Source organism: Urocitellus parryii, chromosome 5 (genome assembly GCF_045843805.1).
Source record: "Urocitellus parryii isolate mUroPar1 chromosome 5, mUroPar1.hap1, whole genome shotgun sequence".
Classification (NCBI taxonomy): Eukaryota; Metazoa; Chordata; class Mammalia; order Rodentia; family Sciuridae; genus Urocitellus; species Urocitellus parryii.
In genome coordinates this window covers 148,761,500-148,787,659 of record NC_135535.1, presented here as the reverse complement: position 1 = coordinate 148,787,659, position 26,160 = coordinate 148,761,500, and the positions used below count along the sequence as shown (strand labels likewise).

The 26,160-nt window shown below is 38.2% G+C and overlaps 1 protein-coding gene across 1 annotated transcript in view; it reads left to right on the top strand.

Moving 5' to 3' along the window:
* The window catches only part of LOC113186317 (coiled-coil domain-containing protein 6), a 116,384-nt gene extending 93,684 nt beyond the window's left edge, over positions 1 to 22,700 (top strand). Inside the window, exons 6-9 of the mRNA XM_026393723.2 lie at positions 3,321 to 3,477; positions 6,431 to 6,531; positions 17,297 to 17,421; positions 18,740 to 22,700. Coding sequence (XP_026249508.2) covers positions 3,321 to 3,477; positions 6,431 to 6,531; positions 17,297 to 17,421; positions 18,740 to 18,934 — 578 coding nt within the window. The 3' untranslated portion in view covers positions 18,935 to 22,700. The remainder of the gene's footprint in view (positions 1 to 3,320; positions 3,478 to 6,430; positions 6,532 to 17,296; positions 17,422 to 18,739) is intronic.
* Positions 22,701 to 26,160: the final 3,460 nt, after the last annotated feature.

The following is a 26,160-nucleotide window of genomic DNA, read 5'->3' as shown; positions in this document are numbered from 1 at the left end:
CCCCCAGCTCTCTTAATTAATTTTTTAAAAAATTTGAGACAGGATATTTCTAAGTTGCCCAGGCTGGCCTCAAACCTGCAATCCTCCTGTCTGACCTCCTGAGCAACTGGAATTACAGGTGAACACTCCCACACCTGGCTCTTGCCTCCCTTTATCAAGATTCTTATGGTCATGTTGGGTCTACCCTGATGATCTGGGAAAATCTCTCCATCTCAAAATCCTTAATCACATTTGCAGTGCTCCTTTTGTCATGAAAAGTAGTAGCATTTATAAGTGTTGGGGCTCAGCATGTGGACACAGACCATCATTCTAACACCACAGAGGTTCTGGACTTACCCCGGGGTAGAGCAAGTGGATCACTCAATTTTTTTTTTTTTTTTAATGTTAAACACAAGTAATTCTGATGTGTATCCCAGGTTTCTATATACTAATTATTATACACCATGAAAACATGTGAGGTTAGTCAAAAATTTCTCGGCTATTATTTGTCTGTTTTTGAGTTTTTCTGCGTTGGGTAGACAAATACCTTTGAGCACCTTTCTGAGCTCTTTTCAGTGCTGTCAGTTTGCCATTTTTTTTTTTTTTTTTTTTTTTTTTTTTGCTCTTTTATACTTGCCTCGTTTTGCTCCAAGGAAACTTCTTGGGGAAAAATGTTGAGGAAGGATTTTTCATTTTTACTTTTTTCTCCCTACTACACAATTTGGTCTCTGAAAAGACTTTAGATACCAACGAAGGTATCCATAAGTGCTATTCTGAGCTTATAAGGACAAAAACAGCTGAACCAAAGCAGCAGCAAGTGGCTTTTAGCTGTGTGCAGTTGGTTCTTTGGGGCTTGGAGGATGAGCCATGGCTTTTCCTCACCGTCTGCCTCATCCCTCTTAGATTTGCTGACTTGTACTTCCTATGGGTGCAGATGTGGCATTAGCTCCCACCTGGAAGTCCCACTGCATGTGAACATGATCCTCTTTCTCAGTAGTTCTTTGCTCTAACTGAGCATTAGAATCTGCTGGGAGCTTTAATATAACAGTGGCTGGGCCTCTCATGCTCAGGGATTCTGATTTAATTGGCTCAGATGGGGTCTGGGCATTGGTATTTCCAACCCATCAAATTAGAAGGGAATGCAAAATGTATGGACCAGGTTAGGATCCTTTGTGGGCCTCCTCTTTCAAGTTTGTCTGGAAGTCGCCCTCAGGTTGATGGTATTTTTGACTAAATTTTGGGAGGTAGCCAAAGATGGAAGAAATACAAACCGTGGCCCTTGAATACTAGGGAGTGAAGGAAGGTGGGTGACTCTGTAGGGTAAGTAAGCCCAGTAGAGGTGGTGCCACCCTCTATGCCTGGGTCCTTGACATCCACCTGGGTTCTTGTCTGTGTCTCTGGCATCTGAGTGAATTGTGGAATTGCCAGGTACTCTTCTAATCCTCCCACCGAGACCCTATCTCCAAAATGAATGAATGAATGAATGAATAAGCAAGCAAGCAAGCCTGGGGATGTAGGACCCTACCTCACTTAGGAAATATTCTTATAGATTTTTGTTTCAGTATTGCCCTGCTAATGCCCCAGGTGCTAAATAATCGACATTTTGTTTGAAAGACATGCTTCCTCTTAAATAACTGTTCTGTGAGCCTAATGAGCCTTCAATTCTGGGAGGCTTTTCTGTTTATGTTAGAGAAAGGCAACTTGTTGTGATGGTCACCCTTGTGTCTCTAGGAACAGTAAGTAAGCCCAGGGGCCCATCTTGTGCTTCCAGTAGAGCTAAGTGAAAACTTCTGCACACTTTCGTATTTGGGAAGAAAGAAACTGTTCGTATTAAAAGTGCACTTTATTTTCCCAGCATGCCTTCAATTAAAGAGATTTTTTGAGTCTAGATTAGACAGCAGGGTTTCTAGCTAGATTGAAAACAATTGGGGGATTTAGTGTTTAGTCTACATAATAGTGTTTAATAATTTTTTAAAAAATTCTAAAATAAGAATGTTGAACTTTTTAACGTTCTGTACTGTTGTGTTCTTGGAAATCATTAAACAGTTACCATCATAAGTTATTTGCTAGACCTTCAGAGTTGCTAAACAAATTTCATGGCCATTGGGAATCCAGGTAGGGTCAGATGTGGGAGAGCATCACACAGCATTCAGTTCCTCCCATGTTCTTAAATTTGGACTTGGCCAATAACACAGAGTAGTAACCACTAATAGAAAGCTCTCAGAGACATTCACATAATCCCTGAATTTGCAGCTGTTTTTCAAAGGAGAGAAACATAGAGATTTTTATTTTTCCTAAGTCCATTGACTAAGAAGAAACAAAGAAAGCAAGATAATTGGTAGATACTGAGTTTTATACTGAAATTTTTCTGTTTACTTGGTTACAACAGATTCTATCTCAGGTTAACCAGAAAGTAGAGGAGGAGGGCTTTGCATTTTGTTGAAAAAGTGATATGATCCTATGAACAGTAACTTCAGAAAGACAAGGGACCTTAGCAGAAGGAGATTCAGGGACCTTATAGTGATGTAATTTCCCATTTCATATCCTGGGGAAAAGGATCTGCCTGGATCATCCTGGGCCCTGTGTATAGCTTGTAGGCTGGGTGTCCTGGGTGTACATCATAAGCAGGACACCAGCCCTAAAGGTGCTGGCAGTATCCAGACCTGTACTTTCCATCTGACTCATGCTGTACGTCTGTCACAGCAACAGTATCACACACTACATATGAGGCCTATTTCAACTATGAGTCTCAAACTTTCTGGTTTACTGTTAATTTCTGTTTTTTATCAAGAGAATGTTAACTGTTATTGAGCGTTACTAGCACAGTGCTTCTTTGCACACCTCCTTTACCAGGGACGATACTTGTGCTAACAAGTGTGACAGGCCCCAGAGGTGATCTGCAGTGCCTGGAGGAAGCAGCCAAGGTGGTACCTGGAGGGCATCCTGTGGCAGAATGCATTTCCCTAACTGGACTCCCCTGTCTTCCAGATCCAGCAATAGAGAAGCCATTACCTCCAGACTCACTTACAATTCTATTTCCTCTTCTGCTTAAAGCTCCTTAGAATGCAAAGGAATGGAAATGAAGATGCCCACCTCCCAGCACTGCCTTTTGTATTTTTTTCTAAATGTAAATCAGTGATAAATTTTGATGCTTGCAATAAACTCCAAATTCAGATCTCTTCTGTAGGCATGAGAGTGAGAAAGACTGTCTCAGAGTAATTGCCCTCTCTGCGGTGTAGGAGCTGACCTGGAGTCTCCTTTTTTTTTTTTTTTTTTTTTTTTTTAAGATTTGGCTACTAATTGTGTGAAATGTGGTTTAATTGAGAACTCTGGCTTTGCAGATTCAGAGAAAATGGCCCAGTATCTGGAGGAGGAACGTCACATGAGGGAAGAGAACTTGCGGCTGCAGAGGAAGCTGCAGAGGGAAATGGAGAGAAGAGAAGCCCTCTGTCGACAGCTCTCCGAGAGCGAGTCCAGCTTAGAAATGGATGATGAAAGGTGTGGGTTTGTCCTGTGTCATCAGATTTAAAACAAACAAACAAAACCAAAAGAGGTCTGAAGAAAGGACTTGTCTTTGTATCCTATTAGATATGGTGACGTTAGATGGCTTAAATGCACATCTAATTCACATCGAGGGGGTAACAGTGAGGACGAATGCCACCATTAAAATAGATGTGCAGAATGGATGAATGCAGGAGCTTGGACACTTTCCTTAAACAGAAAAGAAAGAAAAAAATTCCATTTAAAGATATTTGGTGGGGGAAGCAATGGAAGCAGAGTTTGCCTTTGTTGTTGATTGTATTAAAGCTGTGTAAAGCTTAAGCCCAGCTAAATTCCCATTGAAGGATAACCAAGCTGTAGTGTAGCCCAAGGAAACAAATGTTTCCTATAGGTTGAAGGAGAGACAGATGTAAATGGCTATTTCAAGGACTTGCCATAGCACAGTGGATAACTTCTGAGCCTTTTTGATGGTACTTTTAAAAATAAAACTGAAGTGGTTTTTTTTTTTTTTTTTTCATCTGCAGGGGGCTATTCATTGAACCTCCTCACTGTCTCACTAGGAATGGGCTAAACTGAGGGAGTCATCCATTGGTTAATTAGAGGAAATGGTCTGAGCTTTTGTCTCTCGTTTCTACCTCCTCCTCTGAACTTCAGACGATAAGCAATAGATCTAAATTGAAATACAAAACAGGAACCCTGTAGGTAGGAGATTAGCTTTTCTCTGAACCAGATCATTTCTGTGAGGAAATTTTGTGCAAGGAAAGTCCCTGGATCAGGGTTCTGTGAGCTAGGATCACATCTCGGTGTGAGAGGTGAGACCGAGCCTCTTTGGTGGCCCCTCCAACTCGACTGAGCAGTCAGTGTATGATTATCTGGTGTCTGAGGAGTAGCAGTGATGATGACAAAGTTGGTGAGTTCAAAGCCAGCCTGAGCAAAAGTGAGGCATTAAGCCACATGTATGGACCTTAAGCCACATGAGCCATAGATCCAGGGGGCTGCCAAAGCTTTTGATCTATTTCCTGTGGACAATTTCGAGAAAAATGTAAGATTTTCTGTGATGGGAGTCTAGAAATGAGAAAAAAGACATTTATAAAAAGAGGATAGTAGGTTATCCCATTTAAAATATTTTGTTCTCATTTGAAAAGAATAAACATTTCTGAAAAGTTTATATTACAAAAACTGTCATCTTTAATTCTAAATTTTACTGATACATTTCTGGCATTTCTCCATTTTCTTTTTCCCTAAAAATCCTCTGGAATCCTGAGGATCTTTTGACTAATAATGTCATCTAGAATACCAAACATCTTATTAACTACTTTTTTAACTACCTTGATTCTCAGACCACGTTACCCTACACAGCATCCTGTACCCAATTTTGGATAAGACATACTCTAGGGACAGTTTCTTCTGAGTGTGGTGACAATATTGAAGTTACTTCCAACTTCCAGATGAATATTTTTTCCCAGAACAGATATTTGCTCCAGAAAGTCTGCTTTACCTTTTGTAGGTCAAGTTGCCCCAGCCATAGTACAGCTGCCCAATAAGTACTTCTCTGCATTCTAGAAATGATGATCTCACATTTGGGAGAAAGAAAATCATGACACTTCAGCCCACAAGAGGTGTGGTGACTGCCTACCTGGATGTAGAATACGAAGAGAGGTCTTTCCCAGTGTCACTGTAGTGAGCTGCACTCAAGAGGAAGAATAAGTGGTGGCTATGTAATTAAAATACTTGTGAAATCAAGGAGCCTGATTTTGTTCAAGTCCCATAAATGTGCTTAGAAGTGGCCACCTCAGTTTCTCCTGTGAACTGACTGAATATCAAGGCTGAGATCTTCCTTGGGTTAAAGGTGCACACACACATGGCTGCAAGCCCATGAAGTTTATCAAAAAGTTTCTCAAGCAGAAATTTTCCCTCTTCAGCACTTTGTGATTTCACTTTCACATAGTGAAAGTTGATATTCCTCACCATCACATTTCAGCATTCTCATGTCTGATGTGACTTTAAAATCTAGGAAGTCACACTCAGCAAAGTGTGGCTTTGCATGACCAGTTGAAGGAGCTTGGTACTCATGTCCTCTGATCTATTTTAATGTGTAGCCATGTTTTAAACATGGCTTGCCTCGTTAAGAGGTGATATTCAGTTCTTTGGCATATGTATCTTTAAACTTTAATTTGATGACATAAACTTTGGACCTTCCTTGGTTTTGAGTTTCAAATTGCAATTCAGACATAGCCATTAAGCTAGGCACAGTGGCATATGCCTGTAATTCCAGTGACTAAGGAGGCTGAGGCAGGAGGTTTGCAAGTTTTGAAGCCAGCCTCAGCAACTTAGCAAGATCCTGTCTCAATATAAAAAGAGCTGGAGATGTGAGATGTAGCTCAGCAGTAAAAGGCCTCTGGGAGCCAGGCACATGGTGCATGCCTATAATCCCAGTGGCTCGGGAGGCTGAGACAGGAGGATTGCAAGTTCAAAGCCTGCCTCAGCAAAAGTGAGGCATTAAACAACTCAGTGAGACCCCGTCTCTAAATAAAATACAAAAAATAGGGGTGGAGATGTGGCTTAGTGGTTGAGTGCCCCTGAGTACAATCTCCGGTACTGAAAAAAAGGGAAAAAATGTCACACACCCAACCATTAAAACATGGATGGATTTTTATTTCTTGGGACAGAAGAGGGGAATTTCTGCATAGCCCTTGTGTATCATGTGACTCTGTAACCAGGCCTCCATCTTAAGAAGTCATCTGAGTTCCCTTCCCTTCGCCCTTGTAGAGAGAGGTTTACCAACAGTGGAGCAGTGTGACTTGGGAGTCCATGTTATAAATGTCTCCTAGCTACATTATTACTCTGAACATCCCAGATTTTGACTTCAATGTGATCTCCAAACACTTTCTCATAGAAGCTCTCTTAAGAGTGATTTAAATGCAGTTCTAATCATTTCCTCTTCTCTCAGGTATTTTAACGAGATGTCTGCACAAGGATTAAGACCTCGCACTGTGTCCAGCCCAATCCCTTACACACCTTCTCCAAGTTCAAGTAGGCCTATATCACCCGGTGAGTATATGTCTTCACTATCTCAATGAATGATTTTTGGTTTAATAGACAACCCTGATGATATTCTCTTCTAGCATATAAAAATCGAGTAAACAGAGATAACAGATAACAGTCATGTGTTGTTCGAAAATATCAAAAACATGCTACTATCAAGACTGATCTTAACTTGAAAATTTTAAGCACAAAAGCTGTAGTGACAGCTGGTATTTTTCTTCAATTTTTTTTTCAACCTTAGAGGAATTGGACTCTGAAATATCTTTTAAAATGAAGACTGTTAAGAAGAACAAGACTGTCTTTGACTATGATGTTTAATCTCAGTGGATGGACAGAATTCCTGGGTAGATTTCCAAGATGCCTTATAATATATCTTCTGTGGGTTCCTTTACTGTGTTCCAAATACATTATCTCATTTTTATTCTCAGTATAATAAATAATGTAAGAATTATTTTTCCTGTGTTACACTAGGGGAAGCAGCCATCAGGAGGTTCCCCACCTAAGGGTCACAGATCCAGTAAGACAGAAGGCAGGGCACAGCTGTTTCCACAGCCTGTGTTCTGCTTAGCAGGAGCTGCCTCCTAATGTTTCCCAAGATTCGAGAGTGGGACTGGGCCCCAGTAGGCTGGCCCTATGAGAAGCGGTGGACTTGAGTCTGGCAGGTTGATTTGGCTTTGTTCTTATTTCTTGGGACAGAAGAGGGAGACTGTCCTCCAAGGCAGGCTTGTTTCATCTGAACCTGAAAGCACCCTCCCCGGGGCATCTGGCTCAGCACCAGCACTGTGTGGGGCTTTTGGGCCAGGAGGACAAGTGAATCCAGCAAGAGAGGAAGAAGAGGAAGCAGAGGAGGGGGCAGGAGGCAGGTGGAGGAAGGGGGGGGAAAGACAGGTGGCAGCTAAGGAATTGCAGCTTGTGACTGAAATGATGAGACCTTTGTTCTTGTGGTTGTTATAAGCATGTTTTAAACAGAACTGGAAGAAAGAGTATATGGAGTCCGGGAGGGGGATGGAGGAGGAGTTTCACAGTGGAATCCAATGAGGTGACTGCTTTCTAGTGGAGCAGTGTAAAGGTTTTGTACAGTCAAACACCTTTCATGTAGGGCAATGGCATTTCATGTGTTCTGATATGATAATTAAAGTGAAGGACCCCTCCTCTTAAGGATGATGGGATGGGAAATGGTGCTGTAATTCCATTGGCCATCAATAAGAACATGAGAAAGGAATGGCTTGGTTTTGTGATTTGGGGGATCCAGCCCAGCACTGGGCTGCTGAGACTTTTTTTAAGTGGAGAAAATCAAAAGATGAAATATGTAACACATAAAGTGGCAGCTTGTGTATATTTGGGGCCAGCATGTTGTCACAGACCAAAAGGACTTTAACTTATGGATAATGGCATGGTCATTGCCCTGTGTTCTTGCCAAGAGGATATTCCTGAATCTGTTTCTCCAACTCTCCAGTAGCCTTAAGTCTCCCTCCAAAGGCTTCTTCTCTTCCTGTTTGCTTCTCTGTTTTCCCAAAATAGCTCTTGGTTGTATTACCATGTAAAGGTCTTTTTTAAAAAAATCTACTGATTTATTGATGTTTTTACATGAATCAGGAAGGCATGAATCAGGGAGAGGCAAAATGGAAGGCTACTTTGTAGTTGATGGCGATGCTGATTCTTAGTATGATTTAATATCCTGTTAGAGTTATTTAAACCTGAAGAAATTTTTGGAAGTACGTAATTTTCAGTTGATTAAAAAAAATGTTGCAGTCACTGAAAAAAGTAAAATCCAAATGTCATATCTTGGTTCAGAATATTACTTATATTATAACACATACTCTTTAGGAAAATTTATCCCATCTGCATGATTTTGACTTTGTCTGCTCCTGTTCTAGTAGTGTGTCCTACATCAAGTGTGGGGCTAGCTTGTATAGATTAGCTGTTTGGTTTTCCCTTAAACTATGTAATAAATGACATCTAGGTTTGTTTTTCAGATATCCTAAATGAGAACGTTTTTATCCTATTAAGTTATAACCTCAAAGTAGGCTTTATCTCCTATTTGGTAGTAAGATTACTTCATTTTCATGTGACAGTGTTGCAATGCTATACATAGTAGATCAGCAAAATATGAATATTACAATCTTATTTCATTTTATTTTTTTCTCAAAGCATTATAATTGTACATAGTATTTGGGTTCATTGTTATAAAATGATATATGCAAGGAATTTTGTTTCAATCCCCATTTTCCTTCTTCCCTTTTCTCCTCCTTTTCCCAGTATCTCTCTTTTCCTCTATTGATCTTTCTTTTCCTCCTTTATATAGTTATTTTTGATTGGTATTTTCTATATATACATTCAGGTGAAATTTTAAAGATACATTTATATATGTATATAATATGATTTTTTAAAATTACATATTTCTATTCCTTTCCCTTGTTAAAATTCCATATTTCTTTCCTCCCTCTCTTTTTCCTCTTCCTACTCCACTGGTATTCCCTATGTCTTTATGATATCCTGTGCCCTCCCTTGCCACCTCTTTTCTTTTATTTTGCTCTAGTTTCCCTATGAGACAAAACATTTAGCTTTTGATTTTCTTTTCTTTTTTTAAAAAATATTTATTTTTTAGGTATAGATGGTTACAACACAATGCCTTTATTTATTTTTTTTTATGTGGTGTGAGGATCGAACCTGGGTCCCACCTGTGCTAGGTGAATGCTCTACCACTGAGCCACAATCCCAGCCCCCAGCTTTTGATTTTCTGAATCTGTATTATTTCACTTAGCATGATTTTCTCCCTTACCATCCATTTATCAGCAAAAGCTATTATTTCAGTCTTCTTTATGGCTGAGTAATACTGGTTCTGTATATATGCCACACTTTTTGGTTGCTTTCATGGGCATTTGTGTTGACTCCACAATTTGTCTATTGTAAATTGTACTAATATGAATATTGAAGTAGCTGTATCACTATAGTATGCTGATTTCATTTCTTTTGGATAAATATTGAGGAGTAGGATAGCAGGGTCATATGGTAGTTCTATTCCTAGTTTTTTGAGGAATCTCATGCTGCTTTCCATAGTGATTGTACTAATTTGCAGTCCTACCACAATGTATGAATGTGCCTTTTTCCCCATATCCTTGCCAGCATTTATTCTTGTGTTCCTGATAATTGCCATTCTGACTGGAGATGAAATCTTAGTGTGGTTTTGATTTGCATGTCCCTTATTGTTAGAGATGTTGAACATTTTTTTCATATATTTGTTGGCCATTTGAATTTCTCTTTTTGAGAACTTTGTATTCCTTTTTTTCTAATTTCTCTTAATTCCACCGTTTCCCATTTGTAATCTATTTTTTTTTGGGGGGGGGGATGGTGGTGCTAGGGATTGAACCTTGTGCATGCTAGGCAACAACTCTACCAACTGACCTATATCCCCAGCTCCGTAATTTATTTTTTATTGATCTTTTTTAAGTTTAACTTTAAAAATTTTTTTTGAAAACATCATTCCATCATATTAGTGTTCACTGTTTTTTCATTATGCATGATTTTGTGTGGTTACATGTGTACTCATAGCATGATCGTTTTGAAAAAAAATGTATATTCCTAAATTTTTACTTTCACATTAATTGTTTTCCTTTGCAATAATTATTTGTTCTTGTGTTAGTTGGGGTTCAATTATATATTGATTGGAGATATATTGATCTTGTAAAATTAGTGGGTTTATTCATGTATTTTTTCTTATCCCTTTTATCTCCCCTTGTTTGCTCTCTCCTCCCACTAACACCCAAGATTTCTTTACTCTACTTTCTCTTTTTCTTTATTATTTTCAGTAAATCTTGTATTCCTTGTACATTACAGTTGATATCTGCTACCTTTCTCTTATCTCTTCTGTTCACTTTTTAAAATATTTCAACCTTTCTTTCACCTTCCCACTTTACTTTCTCTTTACCTAAGAAAGTGTAATCCCACTAAGTAATAAAATTATAAAGTTCATGCAATTCACACCCCATTCTTATGAAAGTGATTATAAATACAGTAGATGACATAGTAGGCACCTAAAGTTGAATGCCCTATCTAGTTCCCATAGTTGTATTGCTGGTACTGATATCAAATGCTGCCCCTGCCATTTCTGCGTAGGTGACAATTAAGGATACAGATGTCAAAGTAGACACTGGGCATTTATCTTAAAATTCTATGCATTTATTACTGATATTAGTGCTATTCCTGGCTTCCCCTCCCTTAAGAGGGGCTATAAAGTAATTGGGACAGTTCAAGAGACCCTGCTGCCGAGAACAAGTCAGACGAGCAACAATGAGCATCACCCCACATTCGATCTAACCCTACCCGAGCCTAATCATTTCTTTACCTCATAGTTGGGGAGACAAAAGCCCCAAAGCAGACCCTTAGGAGAAATAACCAGAGGGGAACTTAGACATGTACTCATATATCAAAAACAGAAGTCCTATAATAAAAAAGAAAAACACATAAGATACACATATAAAAGAGGAAGGGTAACCCACCGCAACTGATGCTCAAGTCTAGGACCTCACAAACATAAGCAAATAAGCAAACAAATTCTCCCCCCAAATTTACAATTCCCCAACAAAAGAACCCACAGAAATGAAACTGGAGGAAATTCTAGAGAAAGATTATTAAAAAAAACTGATTGTCAAAATGTTCAGTGAACTAAAGATCTAACAAGTGAATTAAGAGAACAGATTCAGGAGAAGAAAAATAGTTTTAATAAAGAAATAGAAATATTGAAAAGAAAACAATCAGAACTCTTGAAAATGAAAAAAAAAAGAATTTAAAAATTCACTTTAAAGCATCACCAACAGACTAGATTATGTAGGAAACAGAACTTCAGCATTTGAGGACAGAACCTCAGGCCTTGAAGACAGGATGTATGAATTTGAGTACACAGAATACACAAAGGAAAAAAAAATAGAACATGATCAGAATATACAAGAACTTGGTACGACATCAAGAGACCAAACCTGAGAATCACCGGTACAGAGGAGAACATGATACAAGCGAAAGGCATTAAGAACATTTTCAAGAAGATAGTCATGGAAAAATTTCCCCATATCAGAAAAGAGTTATACATACATAAATGGACATAACCAGAAGATAATTTCTCCAAGACACATCATAATCAAAATGGCTATCATAGAAAATAAGGAAAGAACATTAAAAGCCACAAGAGAGAAACATTAGTTCACATTTAGAATCAAACCAATAAGGCTCACTGCAAACTTCGTAACTCAGAGCCTAAAATCAAGGAGAGCATGGAATAAGGTATTTCAAGCTCTAAAAGGAAACAATTGCCAACCCAGATCACTGTACTCAGCAAAACTCTCTTTCATATTCCATGAAGAATTAAAAACCTTCCATGACAAGGATAAACTAAAAGAATACATGACAATCAAGCTAGCCCTACAAAGAATGCTCAGAGATAAATTGCATACACAGGAACCCAAAAAGAAACCCCTACATTTCCAAATGAATGAAGATCAATAGAACACCAATCATGTAAATGAGAACCAGGACAGAATTAGATACAAAAAAAAAAAAAAAATCAAAATGACAGCAAACCGCAAGCATATATCCATAATAACTGAATAGAAATTGTCTCAACTCCCCTATTAAAATACGCAGATTAGCAGAATGAATCAAAAAAACAAGATCCATCTATATGGTGTTTGCAAGAGACACTCATAGATTGAAGTTAGAAGAAAAGAAAAAAAATGTTTCACACAGATGGAGTCCAGAAACAAGCTGGAGTAGCTGTTCTCATATCTGATAAAGCTAATTTTAAATAAAAATAAATCAGAAGAGACAGAAAGCCATTTATATACTGAGAAAGAGAACAATCCAACAAGAAGAAATAGCTATAGTTAATATATATGCCCCAAATGTCAGTGCACCCAAGTACATTGTACATACTCCTTAACATTAATTCCCAGACAGATCCCAAAAATAATACTGGAAGATTTCAACATACTTCCATCACCAATGAACAGGTCACCAAAGCATAAAATCAACAAAGAGATATCCAACCTAAATAACATTATAATGAAGTGGACCTAGCAATAGACATCTACAGAATATTTAACCTTAAAATAGTGGAATTTACCTTCTTCTCATCAGCTCATGGAACCTCCTCCAAAATAGATTGCATTCTAAGTCATAGTGTAAGTCTTAGCAAATATCAGAAAAAAAAAAAGACATAATCCCATACAGTATATTGGACCATAATGGAATGAAACTAAAAATCAACAGCAAGAAAATTAAAAGAAACCACACACATGGAGATTAAATTAATTCTTAATTAATTTTTTTAATTCTTTTAAATGAAGGATGGATCAAAGAAGAAATGAGAAAAGAAATTATTACAAACAAATGAAAACAAAGTACATCATATCAAAATCTCTAGGACAGTATGAAAGCAGTATTAAGAAGAAAATTTATTGCATTGTATATATGCATTAAAAAAAAAAACAGTTCCACCTCAAGGCCTTAGAAAAAGAACAAACTAATTCTAAAATCAGTAGAAGATAGGAACTAATAAATAAATCAATAAAAAGGATCAACTCCACAAAGAGTGGCTTCCTTGAAAAGGTAAATAAGATTGATAAACCCTTAGCCAAGCTAACCCCCCCCCAAACAAAGACCCAATCAACAAAAATTAGAGATGAAAAAGGAGATATTACTACAGATGCTTCTAAAATTCAGAGGATTGATAGAAACTATTTTGAAAATTTATGCTCCAATAAACTGCAAAATCTAGAAATACATTGACAAATTTCTAGACACATATGACCTTCCCAAATTGAACCAGGAAGATAAGATATACAAAACCTAAAAAGACCAATAATAAGTAATGAAATTGAGGCAGCAATTAACAGCCTTCTGAAAAAGGAAAGCCCAGGACCTCAGCTGCGTTCTACATTTACAGAAGAAATAACCTCAGTCTTCCTCAAATTATTCTATGAAAATGAAAGGGAGGGAACACTCCCAATTATATTCTAAGAAACCAGTATAATCCCTGATGCCAAAACTAGACCAAGATGCATCAAGGAAAGAAAACTACAGCCAATATCCCTGATGAACATAGATGCAAAAATCTTCAATAAAATCTTAGCAAACCACATTCAAAAACACATGAAGAAGATAATACACCATGATCAAGTGGGCTTCATTCCAGGAATGCAAGTATGGTTCAGTATATGCAAATAAATAAATGTAATTAATATCTTAAATAGAATTAAAAATCGTATGATCATTACCAATAGATGCAGAAAAGGCCTCTAAGGAATACAGCACCCAATCATGTTAAAAACACTGGAGAAACTAGGGATGCAAGGAATTTACTTCTGCATTATAAAGGTTATCTGTGACAAACCCAAAGCCAATGTAATACTGAACAGAGAAAATCTGAAAGTATTTCCTCTAAAATCAGGGACAAGGTAAGGAGATTCACTCTCACCACTCCTATTCAATAAAGTTCTCTAAACTCTACCAGAGCAATCAGGCAAGAGAAGGAAAAAATAATTCTCTTTATTTTTTTCTGGAACAATTTATGGTTCTCAGTACTAAGAATATCTTCCTTAGTAGAAATACACTACACTTTTCATTGTGTACTTTTTATTTCCATTTTAAACATTTGGGCTTTTCTTCCTCTTGCCCCATTGTGGCTAACATTAGAAATCTTTTATTTTCACCAGCTTTTTGAAGTATTTTGCATCCTCTTTCACAATTTGGTTGAAAAATACCTACTGAACAATTTATGAAAGGAACCTCTTTTTGATTACGTGTAGCTTTATATGTGTGAATTACATTTAGGAAGTGTTACTTTTCAACAATTATTTTTCAAGTTCTTCATATATTTTATGGTGCCTAAGAAAAAGATATTCCCAATTAGCATGTTCTGATGTGCCTAAATCAGGGGTAAATAATACTTATTATTCCTGGGCAAGAGGTTGAGATGTTTGATCATTAGCATTTAAGGGAAAACAAAAATTAGTAAGACACGGCTTCTGGCCTCTAAGAGGCAACAGGGTCTGTGAGCCACAACAGGACCTGGGGAAGCAGGTAAAACAATACATATGACAATAACTCATTTTATTCTCATGATAACTTTGTGAAGTAGTCCCACTTGCTAGTTAATGAATTTAAAGCACAATGGGATTAAGTGACTTGTCCACTGTTGTTCAGTGCCAAGTGGCAGAGTTGGGAATCCAAGGTAATCTTTCACTCTGGCTTTAAATCTGGGCTTTTTACCTCTTCAAAGAATTGGGGAAGTACTGATTGACATGGGGGAAGAAAGGGGCAAGGAAAGTGAAGACATTCTCAGGCAGAGGGTACAGAATGGGTAGATAGGTCTGAAGGAGGAGTGATAAAGATCTCTCTGCTTCTTATCTTGCTGCCCTGGTATTAGCTACCCTGAATTTTTTTTTTTTTTTTTTAAATTGGGGATTGAACCAAGAGGCACCTTACCACAGAGCTAAGTCATTTGTATTTTTTAATCTCAGGACATGGTCTTGCTAAGTTGCTGAGGCTGGTCTTGAACTTTTCATCTTCCTTCCTCAGCCTCCTGAATCACTGATTACACACATGTTCCACTGTGCCTGGCTCAAGCTCTTTATTTGGTTTGGGGTAAGGCAAGCAAGATTTTTATACGCACATTGAGAATACTGACTTAGAACATGAGAAGGCAGTTTGGGGGCAAACACACAAGACTTTATAGCAGCCAGAAAATTGCACCCCTGGTCCCCCAGTTAGGTGAGTAAATAGTCTTTGGAGATGTGACATATCATATCAAGTCAGTGACTTAATATAATTACTTTTCAGAAAAGTTAACCTAGTAGTACTAGAAAACAGGCTGGGATTTTATGTTTTTCTTTCTTGTTAAAGAACCTCTTGAGCTCTATTTGGGGATAAAGAACCACTTTTGTACACTTTCCTCTTAAATTTACCACTTTTCATAAGAAGTAGAATTTGCCTATATAAAGGCAACTTCTCCTCCCCTTTCCCAGCTGAACAATGCCCTTGTGATACCGCTAAGCATCCTATGGACTACTTGTCTCCAAAAGATTCGTGCTTTTCCTCAGACCTCCATTTTGCAAAGGTGAATCAAAAATCCACAATTAGAAATAGAAACATGTCAAACAGAAAGCACCATTTATTGATCACCAAGAAACACGGTAAGCCTTGTCATTAGGTGTTGAGGGCACAGCAAAGTCCCGTTGTGGGGCAACTGAGGGAAGAGCGTTGGTGACTGAATGTCTTTCATGTCATTCAGAAAAGCAGTAGAATCCATTGGCTTGGCATGTAGTGGAGGATCACAGGCACAAAGCAGTTGACAGGGAGTTCCTATCCTCACTCCCCTGAACGGATCCTTTGTTGTATAATGTTGCACAGTGACTCTGCACTTATTCACCTTGCTTAACAGAAACTTTATTCCTGTTGAACAGCAATTTTGCCTTTTCTCCTCTTTCTCCTCAGTCGCTAGCAACCACCTTCCTCTCTCTCTTAGTTTTGACTATTTTAGATTCCACAGATAATTGGAACCATGGAGTTATCTTTCTGTGACTGTGTTATTTCACTTAGCATAGAGTGTTCTAGGTTCATTTGTGTTATCACTTATAACAGGATCTCCTTCTTTTGGAGGGAATAATATCATTTGTGTCTACCACATTTTTCCTTATGAACTCATCCAGTTAGGTTGTTTCTGCATCTAGACTGTTGTCACTAATACTATGTGGAACATGGGAGTGCAAATCTCTCTCTGAGATACTGATTTCCATTCTTAATTCCTGGTTTTCAGGGACAGCTCTGTTTTCATTTGATGGCAGGGGGCATCTCCATACCATTTTCTGTAGTGATGGCTTCATTTTATTCTCACCAACAATACAGTTTCTCCATATTCTTGCCAACAGTTCGTTTTTTAAAATAATAGCCATCCTAGTAAGTGTGAAATATTAATTGTGGTTTTGATTTGTTTTTCCCTGATGATTAGTGACATTGAGCATCTTTTCATATACTGACTAACCATTTGTATTTCTTTGAAGAAATGCAAGTTCAATTCCTCCGCTTTATTTATTTTATTTTATTCGTTATGGTGGTGCTGGGGATCAAACCCAGGGCTTCACATATGATAGGCTTTACCACTGAACAACACCTCCTTTGCTCTTTTTTTAAATTGAGTTCTTTGCTCTTTAGTTTGATTTTGTTTGTTTGTTTGTTCACCATTGAGTATAGAAGTTCCCTATATATTCTGGATCCCTTATCAGATATGTGGTTTGCAGATATTTTCTCCCATTTTGTAGGTTGACTTGTCACTCTGTTGATTATTTTTCTTCTAGGGCATTTATAGTTTCTGTTCTTAAATTTTAAATCTTTAATCCATTTTGAATTGATTTGTGTGTGGTGTAATATAAAGGTCAAATTTTACTCTTTTGCATATGGCTTTCCAGTTTTCCAAATATTTTTGTTGCCAAAACTGTCCTTTCCCTATTGTGTGTTCTTGGTATGCTTTTCATAGATCAGTTGATGGTATATGTGTGAGGTTATTTCTGTGGGGTTATTTCTGTGAGCTTTCTGTTCTGTTCCAGGGCTTGACTTTTCTCTCTCTCGTTATCCAGCATGCCGTTTAGTGAGCCTTCTGCCCTTCTCATCTGCTTTTGTGTTTTGGTTAATGGAGACCATCTGCATTTTAAAACGTAGATGGTTGAAGATACTAATACTTAATTACGTTAGAGATGATACTTAATTTGTTGCTATATTTCAGGTCTGTCATATGCAAGTCACACAGTTGGTTTCACGCCACCAACTTCATTGACTAGAGCCGGAATGTCTTACTACAATTCTCCGGGTCTCCACGTGCAACACATGGGAACGTCCCATGGTATCACAGTAAGTGTCTCTGGGGGTGGGAAGCAGCATTTCTAAGGGTGGTACCAGATGGTCCTCTTCAGAGGCTATAATTGATGCCCTTAAACATTCGCCTTTCTTCCCATCTTTCCCCATCAGTGCACCTTAAACTGCAGGTACTTCCCTATAGTTTGACACAAAGTTCTAATGTTAAAATTAGACTCCTTCCCAGGATGCAAAACTTCAACTTACTTCCTGTGAAAAATTGCCCTGTGTGGAATGTAACTTGTAGTGTGGCCAGTGCCTCCATTGAACTCTGACCAGTTCCTTGCCATAAAGAATTACTGTTGGTTGCCATGATACCTGAAAATATTTGTTGTTTGCACCTTTACAAGTCACTACTAACCCTTTATAGTCCCCCTGAAGTTAATTCTGTTTCTAGTTTTACTCAGAAAATTCTCTCCTGGTATTAGAAGGAAGCTTAACTGTATCTGGTTCTAATTCCATTAAGGGGAGGAGTTGTTTTTTGTTTTTTTTTCCCTGTAGAATTTGTTATATAGTTGACTAACAGGCCAATCAAAAAGGTAGCTAATATGAGTTGGCATGGTGGCCCACACTTGTAATCCCAGACACTTAGGAGGCTGAAGCAGGAGAATGAATCACAAGCTCAAGGCCAGCTTTGTCAACTTAGTGAGACCCTATCTTCAAAACCAAAAGGGTGGATGGGGAAGGAACTGGGGATGATTCTCAATGGTAGAGTGTTCGAGTCCAGAGCCTAATGCCTGCCAGCCAGGCAATCTGTATAACCACACAAAGGAAGAGAAGAAAGGTAGCTAATAAGGTGAGAAAGATGCAAAGAATTTAATATTTTCACTGAGATAATATTTCAAAGAGGAACCCTATTCTATGTAATCATTTAAGATATTTGTGAAGTTTGTTTAAAGCCAGTTTGATGGACTTTGTGCGAAAGGGGACTGTTTTGTTGAGCTGTGACCTTTGGAATATGGAAAAGTTGTTTGAGAGGGGTGATAGAAGAAATTGAGGACATACAACTGGCAGTAAAGATATAAGATATGACAGCTGTTTTTAAATGTGACAGCTGTGTCATTGATGGGGCCACATCCAGTAGTGTGGTCAATGCCAGTTTTATAGTAATGTTGCCTAGCTTTCCCACAGGTGTAGGTGTAGGTGTAAGCACTGATGGAGCTTTCCTGCCTCCCCAGGAACCAGTGGGGATACAGAAGGAGACCACTGGTTCCTGGTGTCTGCAGCTCAGTGCTCCAGGAGTCTCTGATTCTGGTGATGCTGTGTTGGTACTTGCTGGCGCCCCAGGCTGACCTGCTTCCTGTCCTCTCCACAGAGGCCTTCACCACGGAGAAGCAACAGTCCTGACAAATTCAAACGGCCCACACCGCCTCCGTCTCCCAACACACAGACCCCAGTCCAGCCGCCTCCGCCTCCACCTCCACCACCCATGCAGCCCGCGATCCCCTCGGCAGGCACCTCGCAGCCTGCCCCTTCGCAACATTCGGTGCACCCCTCCTCCCAGCCTTAATGCATGTGCTTAGTCTGAATTTCAAGTTGGGACTCGTCCATTGGAGCCGTCTACTCAACGCCAAAGGCTTCCTTCCCTGGCATATTTGGATCTGACTTATTTGCACTGAGGTTATCTAGGCTTCACTCTTCATTGTGTTGTAAACGTTCGTTGGAAACGCAGCCAGTGTTGTGGGTCTACAACACTAACCAGACGACTTTCCATCCGTGTTTTACTTGAATCTACATGTATGTCCATTCCCTGGCTGGAACATTGGCTATTTGGTATTTGGTAATACAGCAGCAGTGTGCAATTTTTGCTTGGCCCCAGAGCTTCATTTCCTTGGCTTTTAGGTTTGTAAAATAAAAAGGGATATATTTTTTATATTTTTTTCCATGAATCTGCAGAAAATTACTGAGCTGTTATTACCCCCTGTCCAATTATTATGGTGTTTACCAAACCTACCAAGAATTCAGCACTACAGTTCACACCTTTGAAAAATCTGACTTTCAGTGTAGAGTGGGAAGTTAGAAGAATGAGTGCCCAAGACACACACTGTTTAGTAAAGCTTTCTACAGGTACACTTTTGTAGGTTATTTTCAATGTAATTTGACATCCATGTTTTTTGTAAAACAGTCTAAAGAATGAATCACATGGCTAAATCTTCTCCACATAGTGGGCTGGATAATTCTTACATAATAAAATGTGATTCTTCCCTTTATCCTTAATGCTAATCTATCTAAACTGGCCCCTCTAACATGAGTCTAACATGAGTGTCCAACCTCGGGTGGTCTCAGCGGCTGATTAGAATGTGCTCTTTGATTCCTGGTACAGAGGGCAAGGTGATTGTAACCCAACCAGTGTGATTTCCCCTCCTATTCTTTATTTGTGTTCTCCTGAGATAGAATTTGAACAAATATTTTAAAGGTGCAAAATGCTATTAGAAAATACTCTCTGCCATTAGAAGACTGTCTAGGCAAAATGGCCACAAAATACTGTATTGCTTGGCAGAAAGAAAAGACATGTAGAGGAAAGTGGTACGTTAGCACTGAGGACTGCTTATTTTGCCCAGTATAAGCAAGTACGGTGTACAAAGAAATATATTCTGAATACATTATTTCCATTCATTTAGCAGAAATAAACCATTTGGTTTCACTTTGACGTGGAACACGGCCTCAGTCTTTTCTTAATACTTGGTCCATCTTTCTTTTTGTTTTTCAGCAGTTATTAATCTGTACTTTGGTAGTAAAGTGCTTTTTATCTCCTGTGTTTGCATATTTATATATGCTGTGGATGAAAATAACTTACTAGAGAATGTATATTTTATGATGAGAACGTGTTATCTGGCGGATATAATCAGAGAACTGAATATTAATTTATCAGTAATTTTTAAGAGTTCATGTTTTGTGACAACCATCTCTAATACCTAACTCCTTATTGCACACACTCCTAAAAATAAGGAACCATGATGTTGTAGATATTTAATATTGTACAGTATAGAAACTTCCATTTTTGCCTTCGAATGCATATTTAATGAGTAAACAGAATGAAAAAAAAAAAGTGTTATTGGATAATAGTGTTTGACTAGCATTTAAGAACTTGAGAGTAAAAGCAACAAAAAGATTTTTTTCACTTCTTCCTGCTTCTACCCCCAAACCGAGAATGTCATCCCTAATTGTTAGGAAGAAATTGTTGATCTGTAAAAATTTTATTTATATGTCTGTTACATACATGATCATAGTGCAGTTCTCAAACATGGGGAAGTTTGGCATTTATTATTGAGGCTTTAGGTTTTTAATATGATCTGACTGGGCCATGTCAAACTGGGGATTTCCCCAACAGCTCACTGATCCTTCTGGTACATTATTACCATTCCAAGGAATTCTGAGAGTAGGCAAACTGATTTTGCCTTCACGGTACAGTTCTTTGTTTTTCTTATGGGAAGTACATGTTTACAAGACTCTTATGAGATTGTACATTTCAATGCTGTTGGATGGTATCTTGTGCTCAAATAAGGAAAGCCCCTAATGTAATGATCTTCCCTCGGTTTCCTTTCAATTTTGTTACCTCCTGAAAGCACAAAGGTTAAAATATTGCCATATGGTGAACGAAAAAGCACTTGGAGTGACCAGACATTTCCTGATAAATGCCTTTGACAGATAAGTTCTTGACATTCAGACCTCTGAAGAAATGTACTGCTGGTTCCCCTAGACTCACCATTTCACTTCAAAATATAGCTCCTTCAAACAGCACTTTTCAACATAAATCTAGTTGTTTCTCCCTGTGGACATTCAGAACTCATAGAACAAACACTACTATTTTGAATTTATGATGTTTCATGTCATTTTAAAGTGTTTTATGACCTCATGTGGAGCTGCTAATGGTTGGGCAGTATCAGTTAGGACAATTTCTTGGCAACTCTTTTGCCACCTGGGACTGATAAGATTCAGATCCTAAGCCCATAGAGGCAGAAGCCCCCTCCCCTGTGGGAAATGGACTTACCTAGGCTGGGAAGTTCTCATGGGGGCTGAATGTGCTTCCTGCCATTTTGTTGCCCACTCAGACATGCTAATCTGCTTTTGGTCCCAGTAGGTCTTTGTAAAATCAGTAGCCATCCTGCAGGTGGAGGGAGTAACAGTAGCTTCAGTAGCTTTATTTCCTGTCTTACTGACAGAGACCCTTGGCTACCACTGTGCTGCTAATAGGATAAGTACTCTGTTGCCGGATTACCATGCCTTTTCTACAAAACCAAATTAACCTACCTAATACCTGACAACTCTGGGCTCTGAACTGCTTTCTATTATCAAGCATGCTGGCATTCTAGACAGAATTCTAGAAATTTGGCAGATGGTGGAAGTATTTAAGATTGAATTTTACCTACTCCTTTGATTGGAAGGAGTTTTCAGTTCTGAGCTCCTGAGATTCCCACTAGCAACCATGGAATGAATGTGACCAGAATGTGGCTTTGACACCAAGTACTGCTGTGCCTTGTGATTGGCTTCTGATTCGACCAGAAATAATCTATAATGTGAATTGTTAACTCTTCAATTGTAGGGGAAAAAAATGTGCATCACCCTTTGTTAGGTAGATATGAACTTTCCCTGCACAGAGCCTTGCTTTCCCGTAAGGCAAGAAAAAGCATAGACACTTGTGCTTTGAGAGCTTAATATTTATCAATACAGAAGAAGTATGTTCACTCAAATCTTCTGTCTAGTTCCTATCTCATAGGTAACCTACACTGAGAACTTTGTAGTCATGACTACCAAAGAAATGCATAGTAAAACAAATTTTTATTTCCAAATTATTAAAGAGCCAGCCATTGACGCTGCTACATGAGTTCCATGCTCAAGAGCCATTGTAAGAGAGATTAAGGGGTTTTAGGGGTTTTGGTTTTTAATTTTTCTTCTCTCTCTCTGTGTGTGTTTGATAAAACATGTTAGCAAAAAGTTTTGGCGTACATTTTCCAGAATGCTTAGCAGTTGTGATTAACTGCTATGTCTAGGTTGCCTCTTGGTAGGCAGTTGAAGGAACCCGTGCTCATGATAGTGCGGTGCTGTGTGTGCAGGAGTGCGTGTGTGCATTCATGCCTTAACTCAGGCTACTGCTCAACTTTACTTTTTTGACTTAGTCTGCACCGTCATCTAGATTGTACCGTACATCTCAGTCTGAACTTCATCCTGCCAAAAACAAAGTTGCAGGCACAACATGTTAAGAATAATACATTCCTCTGGAAAAGTATGTGGTCAGATTGACCCTGAGTTGTCTTTGGACTTGACTTGGAACTTAGCCTGGAAAGCAAAAGTGGACTGTCAAAACAAAAGAGGTCAACAGGGGAAAGAGGAGAGCCAGCTAGCACGCCTTTTCCCTCTGCATATCCGTGCACACTCTGTGTTGCTCATGGCGGCTTGTCTACAACTTGACTATGTTGGGGTTCTGGTAATAGTGGCAATCTTGACATTCTTGGACGGAGTTTAGAGAGATGTAAGACTTCCAATTAATGTCTTATTTACTTTATGTTTATTAGTCTTTGATATGTGTGCTGAATCAGAAACCTAAATAAAGATAATTTTTTAAAATGTACCTCTTGAGCCTTAAGCCCTATCTATCTATTTATCCCTCCTCCCCTCCCCCCCCCATTCTTTGGGTTGGAAAACAAACACATCCCTGTTGCTTCTGGCAGATAGCCAACATAGATTATAAACACTAAATGCTGCCTTAGAAAGTAAACTTAGGGAAGATAGGATGAACGGGGCTGGTGTGGTTAAATTAAAGTACTGGAGTTTTGAAAATCCATTGATCCTTGCACTGAAGATTTTTGTGCTCTTCTGTTCTGTATTTCTTTAAAGCAGTAACCCTAGGAGATTATGAAATGGAAAGGATAACCTACTCTCAAAATGTCACATATACACAGGCATGTATAGTCACATGCCACATCAATCAATGAGGAACTGCCTATGTAACAGTCCCTCAAGACTACAGTAGAGCTGAAAAATTCCCATTGCTTAGTGACGTTGCAGCTGTCATTTGTCATGCTGTGTGCATTACTCAGTGTATGTGGTGATGCTGGTGTAAATAAACCTGTGCTACTAGTCAAACACAAACACAGTATGAACAGTGCATCATATGTGATAAATGACTATTACTGCTTTATTTATCATTTTTTAAGAAAATGAACTACTTACAAAAGCATACTATAAAACAATATGTCATGTTACGCGGGCAACAGCCTCATGCATCTTGTGTTTAGCATCTCTGGACTGCATTAGGAGGCCACACAGGGTGATGGTGTGATTACAATCTCTGATGTCCCCATAATAACATTGCCTACCAGTGAATTTCCCTGAATGTCATCCCTGTCATTAGCTGACACACAACTGCATATACTCAGGCTTTGGATGTCACTGTTGGTGTAGTATTGAGCTTATTCTTAAAAGTTTAAATTGTACAATATAGTTTTTGCCTCCTACTTTGTAGGAAGAATCCATCAATTCTGGGTTTGAGGTTTAAGTGTCCATTCTTTTACTGGGCCAGTTACTTAAACTCTCTTGGGCTTAATTTTCTTACCTATAAAATAACTTGATTTATATACCTTGCCAAAAGGAGAAAATTGGTTTGAAAGTACAGTACAATCCTTCAAACATAACATGGACTGGTCCCACATCCATTCATTCAGGAAGAAACACAGTGAATATTAGGAATGATGTTTATACACATCGGCATGGGGGTGGAATGGGAAGTATTATTTGGCAATTGTAAGCCCATATCGATTAGAGTCCACATTCTGGGGAGGAAATGCACAATTTAGCAGGATTCTCTCTCAGGAAGAGTCTTCAACAACTTATTTATGATACCCTCTTGCAAGTGCAAACCATTTAAATCTAGGCCCTTTTCTGTATAAAAGTAAATTCAACTTGGGTAAATCTTGACTCACTTTGGTGTAAGCAAGATTTCATTTTTAATGCAGTGAATTTTTAATTTGATCAGGAAAACTGAAATGACCAAATGACAAGACAGCTAGGTTTTAATGTAACTTGATGATAATATTGATCAGGAAATTTCCCAGGATTTACAAATTCAGTCTTGACTTCATCCACCAGCTTCAGTATTCTGTATGATGGAAATGGCTATTCTTATCTCAAGTAAAATTGAAGAAAACAGGATTTAGAGTTCTTTAACAGGGCTAGGGGGTATAGCTTAGTGGTACAGCACTTGTCTAGCATGTGGGAGGCCCTGAGTTTGATCCTCAGCACTAGTAAAAATAAATAAAAATTCTAAAGCAGCAAATAACTTTAAGCTGCAAGTATGCTTTTTTTTTTTTTTTCCCTTTAAAGACATTTACTGTAGGAATAGATGTAGATACAGCAATGTTGTTGTAGTATTGAGGATAGAATTTGGGCTCTCTAGCACAAAGCTACACTCCCAGCCCTTTCAATTTTTTATTTTGAGATAGGGTCTCACTAAATTGCTGAGACTGACCTTGAATGTGAAATCCTCCTGTCTAAGCCTTCCAAGTCATTTTAAAAATATATTTCAAAGTCTATGTGTCCACATGGTGCTTCTAAAATTGAAATAGTTGGTTTACAGCATCTTTGTTTCTGTGTAAAACTTTTAAGGTAATCTTGGTCCTTGTTTTAATGTATAGGCTTATAAATTTTAAAGAAGTATGCAAGAATTTTTTTTATCACCAATATCTAATCCAGGCTTATGTTACTTAACTTTCTCTTTAGAAATGGAGGAAGAAAATAGTGCATATTATGGTTTGTGTCTGATGTGTATTTTGACATGTAACATTGAATTCCTGTCCTTTGAAATTTTCTTACACATCATCCCTAATTTTATATTGCATTGAGTGCTATGAAATAAATATATTTAGATCTTTTCCCAAAGATCCTATTTTACGAAACCCTACTACAGGTTGAGTATACCTTATCTGAAATGCTTGGGACTAGAAGTATCTCAGGTTAATGATTAGTTCAGATTTTAGAATACTGGCATATATATGGTATATCTTGGGATAAGATTCAAGTCTAAGTACAGATTCTTTTGTAATTCATATACACCTTACACACAGCCAGATGGGAATTTTATACAATATTTTAAAGTACATGAAACAAAATGGTATTTTCTACTTGTGACATCATGTTGTCACTCAAAATATTTTGGAATTTGGAACATCTCAGATTTCAGATTTGTATATTGGGGATTCTCAACCTGTAATAATCTATAGCAATTTTCTAGATTATTAGTTACCCAAGATTTTTAGATGATTATTGTTTTTTAAAGACTAAAATGAAAAAGAAGATGAATTAGTAGACATTGATATTGCAACTTATTATCAACATTCTCCACATGTTGATCCAGAAGGTAGATGGGGAAAATGAGCATAATAGGAAAATAGTAGAACGTGTAAGTGACCCAAATTGAACTCCAAAGGTTAAGAAAATTGCAACGCCTGAAATTTAACAAAAGTTTGTTTTAAGTTCTTTGTGGATTTAGGTTTCTTCTCTTTAACTGTATCTAAGCCATAGTCCAGGGCAACTACATAAATTCAAATTAAGGGTTTTTGGTTTGTTTAAATTGCCCTACTTTTCTTCCCCCAAGTAGCTTTGCCTGTTCCCACTACTGGTAAATGCGTGCTCAAGTGCATGCTACTCCAACTGGTCACTTCTAACCTTGGGCATGAAGACTGAAGAAGGTGTCAGGCAGCTGTACAGTAGACAGCATCCCGTGAGTTCAAGTCTGGTCTA